General features: G+C 37.2%; 1 protein-coding gene across 3 annotated transcripts in view; it reads right to left on the reverse strand.

Moving 5' to 3' along the window:
- SLAIN1 (SLAIN family member 1) overlaps window positions 1-15,291 on the reverse strand; it is a 58,615-nt gene that overhangs the window by 38,244 nt on the left and 5,080 nt on the right. For all 3 annotated transcript variants that reach the window (XM_087435955.1, XM_014781811.2, XM_014781812.2), the window contains exon 2: window positions 6,443-6,582. In XM_087435955.1, coding sequence (XP_087292081.1) covers window positions 6,443-6,582 — 140 coding nt within the window. The remainder of the gene's footprint in view (window positions 1-6,442; window positions 6,583-15,291) is intronic.

A 15,291-nucleotide genomic window follows, 5' to 3' on the forward strand; every position in this document is an offset into this window, starting at 1 on the left:
AGAATTTAAGGGTATTGGACACATATTAGTCATCTCTAAGACTATATATATACCTTACACCAAAAATAATTATCCTATTGTACCTTAATTACCCACACACATTTAACCAATTTGCAAAACTGTAGCTGTGAAGATAAAGCATTTCTTTTAGAAATGTCTTAAAAGGGTCATAATGCGGGTGGCTACCTCCCTATAAACTACATATTATAAAACATCCCTTTCCTTCCCTCATTTTCTTCAGAAAAACTTTCTTCAGAAGGGCAGAATTTTAATAAGGCTGTTCTCCCAACCTCAAGACAAAACTTGAACATTTCCCATATATTCTCCCATAATTTACCAAGTTTCATTATCTAGATCCAGGGTCACAAAATCATCAGATATAGAGTGAAAACTATTTGAGGATCCTCCCAAATCGAGAAGGTAGGCAGTAAGAAGAAAGACAGAGGCCCTTCAAGAAGTTACAATCCAAATGAGTTCATTAGCAACTGTACATTAGAGACAATCTTGGGAGAAACGCTACCTGATGTACCTACAGAAATGGAGCTTGACAATCCCTTACTCAGCTGTGTTCCTGGGGATGGTCACTCCTTAAGCAGGGAAAGACAGCTAATTTGCAACCAAGAAAACAGCAGAAGCTAAGCTCCTAGGGCACAAGAGGGAATAAGAAGGGGATGTAAGACCAAGGGACTAGAGGGGATATAAGGTCTGCCCACGAGATACCCCTTGGTTCCTCATAACTATCACCCCCTTCCACATGTTCTACAGGGAGTTAATCTTTACTTTTTGAGTAATTTTCTTCACAAAAACATCAGAGTCAAGAAATAGAAACCAAATATCTAAAGTACTTGCTCTCTAAGAAGCAGCATCTTTTCTGAAGCCCCAGGCTAACATTAAAGAACATTTACCTATTCCTCAGTAACAGAGTGTGTGTGAGAGAGACAGAGGGGATAACTTTACCCTTTCTTCAGATCTCATCTCTAATTGCTTCTTGTCAAGGCAGTAGATGGTCTTAGTGAACAGTCTTAAATTCGGGGGGAGCGTGTACAACTACTAATCATTTTGCAACAAAATGCGAAAAGATAAGTAAAAACTGATTATTTTAAAGTAAACATGCCTGTGAATGGAAAAACAATGCTGCAAGCTGATACCTTCAAGTGACCCCAATCTTTGTTCTGAAAAAAGAGATGGCATGCAAGGAAAGTGGTGCCAAGATTCCCAAAACTCCACCCCATCTTAAAATATTCAAAAGCAAAACTGAAATTATAACCGTAGTAACTGTGACATTGAGTTCAAAAAGAATTAAACAAAAACTCATTATTTTAGCAACAGCATCTATTATATGTCGGGTTTCCTTGCAGCAGGTGTGATCAACAAAACAAAGTCCCTGTCCTTGGGCAATTTATACTCAGATGAAGGGAAACAATCCTGGTCTCAAAGAAAATGCTCAATAATATTTGTTACTTGAAAACACTGACTGCTCAAGAGAGAAATGAAGTCTAAACAAAAAAATGCTTTATTAGAGAGTTACTTGAAACTTATAAAATAAGGAATGCTCACATTATTCCAATTAAATATTTATGCTATATTATGAATAAAGCTAAAGTTAAAACCGAAATTTCTGATCTTTGTTAAGTAGCCATCATTGACAGGACTCCCTTAATTGGAAGTAAGAATTCCTCCATATGGAGGACTAAATATGAATTCCTCTCTATTATCTTACAAAACCACACTAGAATGACAGCTAAACTCAAAAGTCTTATAAACCCACAAGGAAGACTGAACAGGAAAGGAGATAATATGAGTCTAAGGAAGTCATTTCATTTAGAAATGAAGAACAGATAAACATTACATAATGGACTTCAGTTTCAGCATGCTCTGCTCTATGGGGCCACAGTGGGGGATAGGTTCTAGGTTCCAAACCTGGAAAGGTTCTGGAATTGAAGGTGCAAGGTACCACAGAGGGTAGAGAGTTCTATGGTGAAGCAGAAAACAGGATGACTGTTTGGAAGTCTATAGGAAAGTACTGGAACCCTTGGGCTCCCTTCCCCTGACCAAGCAGCTGCTGTTCTCCTGCTTTTATCAAAAGGTCAGGTTCAAAAGGTTTTATCAAAAGGACAGGTTCTATTACTTAAACTGAAACAGAAAGCTGCTAGATTTAAGATACCTTACACAAATAAGGGAACCTTGCAAAACACAGGACTAAGTGAAAGTCTGCATACTAGAAGGTAAACTCGGTGAGGGCAAGGACTTCACGTCTGTTTCAGTCACTGCTGTATCCCTGTTATCTACAATAGTGCCTGGCCATGGAAGGTACTTAATAAATATGCAGCAAAGGAGTTTAGAAGAGGAGTTTTCAAAATTTCCAAGAAAGTAGAACATCATTAATACCAAGGATGGAAAACAGGAGAGAAAAGTATAAAATTTGAAGAACAATCCAGGAGATTCAACATCTGACTAAAAGGAGTATCTAGAAAGAAAGAACAGAGAAACTGGAGGGGAGGGGGGATTACAAGGAAATAATGCAAGAAATTTTACAGAGCTCAAGTCTCCTGGTTGAAAGTGCCCACTAACTGTCTAGCACAAAAAATGAAATTTCAAAATACCAGGAAGAAAAGATTCTAAAATACAAGGGGAATTTTAGATAGAAATGTTGCAAGAATCAGAAATTAGAATGATACAGGAATTTGACAGCAATCCTGAAGCTAAAATATAATGGAATAATGCCTTCTAGACTGTTGGAAATGGTTTCTGACCTAGAATTCTACGCCCAGCCCAAATAACAATCAAGTGTCAGAGTGAAGATTAATAAAGACCTTTTCAGACATAGCTGTTTTCAAAGTTTACCTCCCACATATCCTCTTTCCTCTCCTACTCCCCCCAAAAAGCAACAGGAGAATGTATTCTACCCAAAGAGGGAATATAAGGAAAAGGAAGTCTTCGCATCCAGGAAACAAGCAATACACTGAAGAAAGGACAGAGAATTCCCAGGATGAAAGCAAAGGAGGCCCCGCCATGACAGCTGTGCACCGGCATGCCGAGAACCTGTGCAGACCAGAGCAACAGAACAGAGGGCACCACTAAGAGGAATAGTAAAAAAACAAAACAAAATAGAAACCCTCAATGCATTTATATGTCTAACCGTACTAAGGATGGTTCATTTGAAGAGTCTGGGGATAAATTAATGACAGAGAACAAAAAAAGCAAATAAATGTCTTTTTACAATTAATTCCAGGAAAAACAAAAAGTTGGATGAAAAAAGAAACATAATGCTAAAATATTGCATGGCTTAGATATGACTATTTTTATCATAATTGATACTGATGTATCCTAAAATTGGTTAAAAGCTACATGGGAAGATATACAGAGAAAAAGTACAAGAGGGAGGGGGTGATAAAGAATTAAACCTTCACCATCCAAAGTAGAAACTAACTACTCAAGCAATAGCCATATAGGCATGGAATTTAAAGAGAGGTAAACAGCAAAACCAAAATAGCTTTTGTTAAGTAATAGCATCTGGGTAATAACATAGACATGGGATGATGGGGTAGCAATCTGCTATTTTCCTTATATCATAAGATTAATACTTTCTAAACTGTAGACATTTTGCTTTATAAAATATAATTTCAAAAAAAAGCATTTTCATCTAATGAACAACCAATCATAATCAGTGACTTCTTGTCTCATAAGGGGCTCATGGATTATGGATCTTTGGAACAAAAGCATCTAGTCTCACAGCAAAAGAGGATTTAGATTTATATACAAATTTAGCAAAAGACTAATTTTGGTTTTGAAAAGCTAGTTCCCTGCTTAAACTCTCTTACATGAAATTTAAATAAATTACATTATGAATAAAACTGCAGCACGTCAATTCACGTCCTCATGACCTCACAATTCTGCTCTAGCCCCTTGTCAATGAAAATAAAATTAGATAATCAGGCACTTAGTCTAAAATCCCAAAAGCAACCACCAATTAAGATTATTTACATTAAATTTAACAAAGCCTCTCCTCTATCTTTTTACATCAACCCTGTATGTAAATCTGCCTTGTGTGCAAATGAACTAAAGCAGGGGTTGGCAAACTATAGCCCTGGGTGGCCCAAATTCACCCTGCCTCTGTTTTTTTAATACCCACCAGCTATGAATGGTTTTTACCTTTTTTGTAACAGTTACAAAAAAAAATCTAAAGGGGGCCGGACCGGTGGCGTAGTGGTTAAGTTTGAGCACTCTGCTTCAGCGGTCCAGGGTTCACAGGTTCAGATCCTGGGCACGGACCAACGCATCACTTGTCAAGCCATGCTGTGGCGGCGTCCCATATAAAGTAGAGGAAGATGGGCACGGATGTTAGCCCAGGGCCAATCTTCCTTGGCAAAAAGAAGAGGATTGGCATTGGATGTTAGCTCAGCACTAATCTTCCTCACACACAAAAAAAAAACCTAAAGAAGAATATATTTTGTGCTGTGAAAAAAAATCACATGAAATTCAAATCTCAGTATTTGCAGATAAAGACTGAATAGGACACAGCCTTGTTCATTAATGTTTGCATCCGTGGCTGCCTTTCTAGCTAGACTGTGTGGCCTGCAAAGTTTAAAATATTTACCATCTGGTCCCTTTCAGAAAGTTTGTTGATCCCTGAGCTAAAGGACTCTAGTTCTGAATTTCGTTTGAATTTTATTTCAAATGAAACTGAGCCAAATTCATATATAAAAATGTACATATAAAAAGTCATTGAATCAAGGGATGTTTAAATAAAGAACCTAGAGATGGTCTACAGGTATTACATAGATGTACAGAGATTACCTCTCTTCTAGAGAAAGAGAAAAGTCCAGAGGGGTTTCATGGTTTGTGTAGGGTCACAGGGGTAAATGGAAACAGAATCAAGTCTAGAGTCTCCTGACTCAGAGATGGTTGCTCTCTTACGTAAGCATCTGTCGCCAAAGTGTTAACCCTAATACTCCTTTGTTCCTGCTCCACTCTGAGTTTCTATTACTAAATCACTTATTTTTAGTTAAAATGTTAATAAAGTATGCTTTTTATAATTTGACCTTCCCCAAATATTTAAAACAGATTTCTGTTGATATTTACTTATGACTGTGTCAAAAAAGCAGTAATGAACACTGCATTAAGGACAGTCTCTGGTGCCAGGGGGACCCAGGCTCTAGCCTCATAATCCTCTGAACTTCTCTAAACTGCACTTTTCTCATGGCTAAAAGTGAGTGGAGTACCTACCTTAGATGAATGCAGTTAGACGGAAGAAAATGGAGGATGTCAAAACTTAACGTACTGACTGCCACAGAATTAAGAGCTCAAGTATTATACTTTGTCTTATCATATCCAGATATTTTACAACCATTCCTTATCCCTGAAGAGTTTTATGAGCAGTGTTCTCAAACTTCAACGTGATTAAGAATCACACTTGTGGGGGGCCGGCCCCGTGGCGTAGCAGTTAAGTGCGCCTGCTCCGCTGCAGCGGCCCGGGGTTCAGATCCCGGGCGCAGACGGATGGACGCACCGCTTGTCGGGCCATGCTGTGGCGGCGTCCCATATAAAGTGGAGGAAGATGGGCACAGATGTTAGCTCAGGGCCAGTCTTCCTCAGCAAAAAGAGGAGGATTGGCACGGATGTAAGCTCAGGGCTGATCTTCCTCACCAAAAAAAAAAAAATCACATTGTGAACTTGTCCATGCAGATTCCCCTGGTGATACTCCCAGCTACTCTGATTATTTAATCTGGAAGGAGCAGAAATCTGCATTTTCAAGCTCAAGCGTGATTTGGATACAGGCATGGAACAGAAACAGTGTTCAGAGATAATGAAACAGATACCGAGAGGTTAAGAGACCAGCACAAGCCTAAATAGTCACAACCTTAATTAAGCAGTTTACTGTATTAAAATAGCAAAGAGCAGAGTACTACTAATTCCTTTTCCTGTTTTTCCTTCTAAAACAGTCCTAATTTTTAATTTAAACTTACGTTGGGCTCCATAAGTTAACTACTGTTACATACAATGCAAAGATTATTTCCCAGTTTATAAAGGTTAGGACTTTCAGTTATACATCCAACTAAACATTTAAGGAACTCAGTACTCAGGTCCTAAGGGAACCTCAGTTTTCTATCATGGAATTCAGCCACACAACCTTGTTACCATTCTCAGAGAATTTAAGACTGACGAATTTTACTTATTGGTATATTTGCAAACAGCAAGGAAAAAAACAGAGAAAATATGCATTTCTACTTTACAATATGAACTGAAACAAGCTAAAAATCTGGCTAAAAACAAGCACGAAAGTAAATATATTCTATACTGAGAAACCCTGATGTGTAACACACGTGAAATAAATTGCACACAACAGCCACACCTCAGGATAAGTGTCTATTCCAAAACCAGCAGCAAAAAGAGTCGACAGTGGCAAGCGTCTGAGAACGTAAATGTACAGGGTCACAGTTACCTTGCTCCAGTCTAAAGCATAAGGAACGCCTTGCTGCTTCCATCTCTGCAGTCGGATTATCTAGGACGTGTCTACACCACTGCAAGGGGCTCAGGGACTTCTCTGATGACGGGAACGTCTTTGAAGAGCCAATGTATAACCTTAAAAAAAGAAATCTACATTATAGGTATTATATAGAATACAGAGATTACCTCTCTTCTAGAGAAAACAACATGTATTTAAGAGTTTCTATCAAAAACAGACCTCACATTTGAACAGCAAAATTATTTTTTAACAGGCAAATATCCCCAAATAGAATATGACATTTTCTGTAGCTTGGTGGGAAGGAAGACTGCAAAAAACTATGAAACTACGTCTCAGAGAGTCAGAGATGGGGGCTTGTGTTACTGAACTAACCCCGAACAGGCACCATGATGACCTCACTACCTCACATTTCTAGAAATGAACATTTTCATCTCTTTCTTTGGCAACAGAATCTTATGTGAACTTGGGCTAACATATGTAAACATGTAAACGTGGCAAACAAGGCAAATCTTACGTGGTTTTTCAGAAAATAAGTCTAAAAATAAGTGAAAGCCAGTTGCTTGTTGATTCTCTCAACCTTTAAATAATCAGATATCTCCCCTGTCTCAATTCCATAATAAACTCGGTATGTGCTTCTTTCTCATTAAAGCCAAACAGCTTTCAAAGATATGCCTTAGGAAGAGTTCACTTTCAGCATCTATACTATTACACAGTAACGGTTAGGATTCAAAATAACCACCGTGAGGCACTGTCAGTTAAAATAAAGATCTTCTCTCACTGCTACACTGTGCAAGGTAAATTTTAGAATATTTTCAGCAACAGGATTATACAAAAAGGCTTATGCTGATTGAGGATTAACCAACAGTTGACTAAAAAAAGGAAGAAAGAAAACTATAATCACTGGCTGCAATAATTGACCATGCTTTATAAAGCTGTGTTCTAATTACAAATCTCATTAAAGTGATACTCCTTCAAAGTCACCCTAACTCTAATGAGCACATATCCTTGAAATAACATACTTCACTATTCACTCTTTTACAATTACAGTCAGGACTTCTACCTACTAGAGTAATTTATCAGTTATCCAAGATGGTCGCAGAACGTAATATTCTTTGGTAAATTATTCTTATAGATCAAAGGTTGGCAAACTTTTTCTATAAAGGGCCAGCTAGTAAATATTTAGGCTTTGTGGGCCACACAGTCTCTGTCACAACTACTCAACTCCACTACTGCAGCCCAAAAGCATCACAGATGATATGTAAATGAATACGTATGGCTGTGTTCCTATAAACTTTATTTATAGACATTGAAAGATGAATTTCCCACAATTTTCACATGTCAAGAAATAGTATTCGATTTTTTTTTTCAATTATTTAAAAAATGTGAAAATCGCCAATCTGCCCACAGGACATAGTTTGCTAACTCTTGTTACAGATAACATTTTAAAATATCTCTTTTAATCAATTTAACAGTAATCTTAACATACCATTCATCCCCTGGTGGACCACAGTCCTACCTTCACCAAGAGTAGAGTGATTAGTTAAAAATTCATATTCCTGGGCCCCACCTCAGTCTACTACGACAAGATTATTACCTACCTATTGTAAATCCATCCCTTTCACCTTCCCTTGCTAACAGAGCCCTGAACTGTCCAGTACTGGATAGCTCTCCTTAGACCCCCAAGTAAAGGTTATTCTAGGCGGGCTGTTCTCAAACTTTGGTGCATCAAAATCTCTCAGAGGGCTTGTTAAAACAAACCTGCTAACAGCTGATTGCAGGCAGGTCTAACCTGGTTTAGGGCAGAGTCAAAGACTCTGAATATCTAACCAGTTCTCAGGTGATGTTGATATTGCTGTCTAGAATCACACCTGGAGATGGATGCACTGGACTAAGCCAATCATAGTAATTCCATTATTCCCATTTGCCCAAAGACTGGTTTAGGCATAAGCCCAGGATACAATCCTAGCCAATCAAAACTAAGGGGAAATATTCTAAACACAAAGGTTAAAAGTAAAAGGATGAAAGTTACCAAAAACAACAACAACAACAAAAGACTACCCACAAAGAAAAGCCAAGGCCCAGAAGGTTTCACCACTGAATTCTACTAAATATTTAAAGAAAAATACCAATTCTTCACAAACTCTTCCAAAAAACAGAAGAGGAGGGAATACATCCTAACACATTCTATGACACCAATGTTACTCTGATACCAAAACCAAAACCAAACACACATTACAAGGAAAGAAATTAAAGACCAATATCCCTCATGAATACAGAAGCAAAAAGTCTAAATATTTTAGCAAATTGAGTCCAACCATATATAAAAGGGATACCTCATCCTTACCAAGTGGGGTATATCCCCAGTATGAAATGTCAGCTTAACATTCAAATATCACTGTAACTTACCACATATACTAAAATAGAAAAATCATATGATAATCTCAATAGACAAAGAGAAAAACATATGACATCCAATCCTGATTAAAAAAACTCTCAGCAAACTAGGAATAAAAGGAAACATCCTCAACCTGATTAAAGGCATCTACAAAAATAGCATCCTTAACTGTGCACAACTGAACACTTTTCCCCTAATATCAGAAACAAGACAGCAACAGGAGGCTCTAGCCAGTGCAATCAGGCAATAAATAAAAACATGTAGATTGGAAAGAAAGAAGTAAATCTGTCTTTATTTGCAGATGACATGATCATCAATGTCAAAAACCTGAGTAATCTACAAAAAAGATACTAGACTACTAAGTGAGTTTAGTAGCAAGACTGTAGGATATCAATCAATGTACAAAAGTTCATCGTATTTCTACATTAGCAACAATCAGTATTTTTGAAATTTCACTTTCCATTTACAATAGCATTAAAAAAACCCGACAAGATGCCTAAGGATAAATCTGACAAAAGATGTCAAGACCTGTGCACTGCGAACTATAAAACACTCTGAGAGAAATTAAAGATTTAATAAATGGATAGACCATGTTCATGGGTCAGAAGACTAAATATTTGTTAAGATGTCAATTATCCCTAAATCAATCTATTTAACAAAATCACAATCAAAATCTCTGCAGGCTTTTGTGGAAATGTAGAGTTGATTCTAAAATTCGTATGGAAATGCAAAGATCCTACAATAGCCAAAACAGCCTTTAAAAAACAACAATGCAGGAGAGCTAGCACTAACTGATTGAGACTTATTACAAAGCTACAGTAATGAAGACAGTTTAGCACGGCATAAAGATGAATAGATCAACGGAAAAAAACAGATGGTCTAGAAAAAGAGTTACACATATATGGAATACTGATTTTTGACAAAGTACAAAGATAATTCAATGAAGAAAAGATAGTCTCTTGAACAAACGGTGCTGGAACAAATGGCTATCCATATGCAAAAAGCAAACTGTGATCCACACTTCACATAATATCCAACACTAACTCAAAACAGATCTCAAAAATGTGAAACCTGAAACTATAAAACCTTTAGAAGAAACCAGAGGCAAAAGTCTTTGTGTCCTTAAGTCGGCAAATATTTCTTAGACACAATTTATTAGACTGAAAGCATGAGCCATAAAAGAAAAAAAATTTATCAATTGGACTTCATCAAAACTAAAAACTTTGCTCTTTGAAAGACACTATTAAGAGAATAAATGACAAACCGGGAATTAAGAGAATATATTTGCAAATTATATATCTGATAAAAGAACTTGTAAGAAGAATATATGTAAGAAATTCCGCATACTCAATAATAAGCAACCCAATTTAAAAAGAAAATGGGCAAAAGATTTGACTGGACATTTCACCAAAGATGACCTATGGATGGCAAACAGGTATATGAAAAGATGCTTGTCATTACGGAAATGCAAACAAGAACCACAATGAGATACTACTACACATCTATCAGAATGGCTAAAATTAAAAAGACTCGCCATGGCAAGTATTGGTGACGATATGGTGCAACTGAAACTCTCATACACTGCTGGTGGAAATGTAAAATGCCATGCCCACTTTGGAAAAGATTTTGGCAGCTTCTTAGAAAGTTAACATACACCTACTCTCTGTTTCAGTCGCTCAAAACTCATTAAGTATTTACCTAAAAGACACGAATGCCATTTGTCCACACAGACTTATTTGCAATAGCCAAAAAATTGAAAACAACCCAAATGTTCATTAAAAGATGAATGGATAAACAAACCATTGTTATGTGCATACAATCTAATAGCTCTCACAATAAAAAGAAATGAACTATTGATTCATGTAACAACACAGGTGAATTTCAAAATAATTATCTTGACTGAAAGAAGCCAGACCAATCCAAACAAATGAAAAAAAGTACATACTAAATGATTTCACTGATATAAAAGTATAGAAAATGCAAACCAATCTAGACTGAGAGAGAACAAGATCAGTGGTGCCTGGGCTGGAGGTAGGCAGAATCAGGAGAGAGGGAACACAAATGGCCCCAAGGAAAGTTGGAGGTTGGGGGGTCTTGACTGGGGAGATGGTTTTATGGGCATTTACATATGTCACAACCTACCAAACAGGACATTTTAAATACATGCGGTTTATATTTCACATATACCTTAACAAAGCTTTAAAAAAAAGTCACAAGACAGTAACTTACAGCTTCCTGTCCTTCACTGTTCTTAAAACTTGAGACTGGAGCTGCCATCGACCATGTAGGTAAATCAAAGAAGCAGATGCCACAGCCGTGACACAAATGCACCACTAAATAAGTTCAATGTAGAACTTCCTTATCTCTAGACTTTTTTAAATTAATAATTTTCCTCACTGTTTAATACACACGGAAATTCATGTCACTGTCTGAGCCTTTGCTTGTTCTCAAATCCCTTTCAGCTACTATCTGAAGCATTGTTCTGCCCACTGCCTCTAGCATCCTACAGGACAATTGCTCACATCCTTTGCTGCTGGAACTTCTACCAACCAGCTTGTCTCAGGATTCCAGACACTCCCACCAGTTTTGTTTTGGTCAAGTTTTTTGCTTGTAGGGGAACTCCATAGGAAGATTTCCTTAATCTCTTAGGGCCTATGTAATATAGTTCTTTCATTTGACCACACAGCCTCACAGCATATTCAAAAGAAGTGCTCACTTCCCACAGGCACATTTGATTCCTAAGTGACCCACTCCACCATATTCATTTATGAGGATTCCTCGCTTTCATACTCTATTGTCCACCCATGCTACCCGATATTTACATTTCACCCCCACCCTGTAGTTCATAGACTATGTGACTTGCACTCACATGAAGAGCATGTGACTGAAAGCAGGGAATTCAAATGCAAGTCTCTGGAAGGAAAAACTGGAACCCCAGATCTCCTCCTCTACCCCACAGAGACAGTTCCACCACCCCTTGTCCATCACAACCTAAGACCAGAGGTTACTATATAGATAGGCCGACCCAGAGGAGCTCTGACTTCAGACACACCCAACTTAGCTGAAGGAGGGATGCAGTAGCTTACTGAACCAGAGACACTAAATGAAAGTCTACACACTAACTAGTTAGAACCCTAGCCCCATTTTTCCCTTTACATTCCTAGAATTGACTGCCTTACTTATATCTCTCAGGAGAAATAGATGAACCCAAGAGAAGACCTAGAGATACTGAAATGTAAACTGACTACCCACCCAATCACTAGTAAAGTGCACCAGTCAAAGAGCTCCACCCATGCAGAGCTTTATATCAACTTCAATACCTCCTTTGGGTATGAACAGACAACCAATGACACCAGATATTTGGAATATTCCTTTTAAATAAAACCCTGAGACTGCAAGTAGAGGGAAAAAAAGAACAGGAGAAAAACAATGCAGGGAACAAATGAAAAATCCAAGACAACTATAATTGATATATCTGAGAGAAAATGCTACATTCACAAAACAAAATTAGGATATTAAAAAAGAAACGGTTTCTTTATTCTTGGCAAATGAAACTATTAAACTATTATAGCAGAAACAAAAGTTTCACTAAGTGAGTTCAGAAGGTCAAGTTGAAGGTCTCCCAGAAGCAAAACAAAGATAAAGATTAACAATGGGAGAAGAAGGATAAGAAAATTAAATGATTGCAGCAGGTAGGCCTACATCTGAATATTACAAGTTCTAAAACATACACACAAAAATGGAGAGAAAATTATTAAAAAAAAAAAAGGTAGAAAATTCCCAGAGTTGAAGGCAGGTCATCAAGTTCTAGAGTGAAAGCACCCACAAATGTCCAGTATGACAAATGAATAGAAAGCCCTATATCGAGATACAATGTGACATTTTAGAAGACTAGGGATAAAGAAATAAAGCTAAAGTCACGAAAGATTAGATATCCAAATCACAGTACACTTCAATAGCTATAAGATAATAGAAACTAGAACAAAATGGAACAATGCCTTCAAACTTGAGGGAAAATAACTGACAGACTTTTATACTCAGCCCAACTATGAATCTTGTATGAAGATACACAATAAAGAGGTTTTCAAATATGCAAGATTTCAAAGTGTACTTCTCATGCATGTCCCATTTCTCAGAAAGCCGTTGGAGGCTGTGCCCCACCTATGAGAATAAACGAAATATGAAGACAAAGGATTTGAGAAAGAGGAGATCCAACATTGGCAAGAAACTGAAGAAATTCCCATGACAATAGCACTGTGCATTCAGCAAACGTAGCGATTGGAAGTTCCAGAAGGGATGGCACTACAAAATAAATTTTTTAAAACAGATTTAAGAGTTTATCAAATGTGTTTGACCAATTGAGAAATTTCATGGCTCCATTAGAGTTTTTGGAGAAATAATTAGTAAAAAGGGATTAAACAAAGTGAAAGGGAAAAAGAGAGGCCATTATTAACTCTTGGAGGAACAAAAGAATTAGAGAAAATAAATGTAACATACAATTAACAGGGCTCAGCTAATAACAGTTATAATCATAATACAACAGGCATTACATATGATTTAATAGACAAATTATGAAAAGAGAAAGGAGATATGGTGGTTGGAGGGTAAGGAAAAGAGAGTTTAGTCTTCATCTTCCAAAACAAGTCTATAGATGTCTAAGATCATATGGCTTAAAGACTGTTTAGAAACAAACAAAAGAAAACTAGAGGAGTATAAAGTGATGCCAACGTGGAGGACTCGGAGGTAGGCAAGAGGACTGCTGCCTTCTGTAATAAGCCCTGCTATGGATGAGTTTTTGAACTACTTACATCCTATTTATTGTATTACTTTGATAAAACTTTAGAAGCACTATGCAGATATATGGCGTTAAGGCAGAAGTGATCATTTTCAGAGTCAGTCTCTAAACAACGTACCCAGAATAGCTTTGAGCCTACTATATTTCTGCTACTAGGCCTAGAGGTGGATTTAAATAAAGAAAAAAGGCAGTTAGTTATGGAGATCATGTAGCTACAAACTCCTTGAGTACAAGATATGTGCAAAATTAGATGAGCAAAGTAAAACCTGTATTTCTCCTAAATGGTTTTAATCTTCTAAAAAGTCATAAAAATCACCTTATTCATTGTCATTACAACGCCAGCAACATTTACAATATCCTATTTTGCCATTATTAATACAACATACCTCCTAGTGACTTACAACCTACTCTTTCAACTTCTCTAGTTTCATTGATGGTGAATTGGAATCCGGCAAGAATATCTGAAAAGCCTTAGTAGGAAACTTGAGATTTCTTCAAATATTAGAAAAGCTATCATTTGAAATGTCACACTCTAATTTTAAAATTTCTTCAATAATTTCCAAAAACACATGACTAGAAACTATTATCCTCCTCACAGAATCTCTTCTTTTCCATACATTTCACACTCTGGACCCCCTGACTGAATACATGTGCTAACCCAGAAATAATCCAAAGCTCACCATAACAACCCTGAATGCTTCAAATTAAGTAATAACAACTGTCTAGAAAAATAGTCTCAGTTATCCTCAAGTAAATGTTTGGTTCTAAAGTCATCCTTTTGCAGTTAACACAAAAACAAGGGGCACAGCAATATATGTTATAGGCCTGTCACTGAAAAGCAATATGTGGCAATTTGCAGAGAAGTAATTTTAAGAGCCTTCAATCACCCCAAGTTTTATTTTAAAGAAAGCTAAAACATCAGCATGATAAACACAATCAATCAACCTTTAGTCAGCTTAAACAGTGTTCTATTCCCCAGCACCTGCCTGGGTCAAACTGGGCAGCCACTACAGAAGACACTTACCACTTACTTACCAGGCTATTAAAAAGATACATGAAGTCCAAATTTTAGTTACTGACCTGTCCTACAGCAGACTCTCCCCTCTCCCTCCACTGTTAGATCTAAACTTCTGTTTCAGTGTCTCAAGGCAGTGTTTCAAAGTTACACATTCAAAAGACACATCAGTATATACTTCAGTCAACTGCATTTGCTCCTAGAAAACAAACACTCTGCATTTTCAATTAAGCACTGTCAGAAAGTGAAGCACCCTCTGCTCTCTTCACTGAAAATCAATTATGCAAAAAAACAGTTTAGGTGGTCTAATTTTGCTGTGCCATATGTACAATACAAGGTGTTCAACAGCTTTGATGAAGAACTGGCAATGATTTTCGCCAGCTGTCCGGGGTCTTGGTGTTACACATGGAAGACAAATATCTCATTCATTAAATTCTCCTTAATTTGTACGTATCACCATTTTCCCCTCAAATAATTGAGAACTTTTCTCCCGTCCTTTCCAGTTGGGCAAGTTTAAAATCCCTGCCACATCCCTTTTCCATAGTCTCAATATTCTGCTAATTGCCATTCCACTAACACAAACGCCTCCTTATATGGCAGTATTTTATATCAGTCGGCAT

This window comes from Ceratotherium simum, chromosome 10 (genome assembly GCF_057802395.1).
Source record: "Ceratotherium simum simum isolate JZ-2026a chromosome 10, ASM5780239v1, whole genome shotgun sequence".
Lineage (NCBI taxonomy): Eukaryota > Metazoa > Chordata > Mammalia > Perissodactyla > Rhinocerotidae > Ceratotherium > Ceratotherium simum.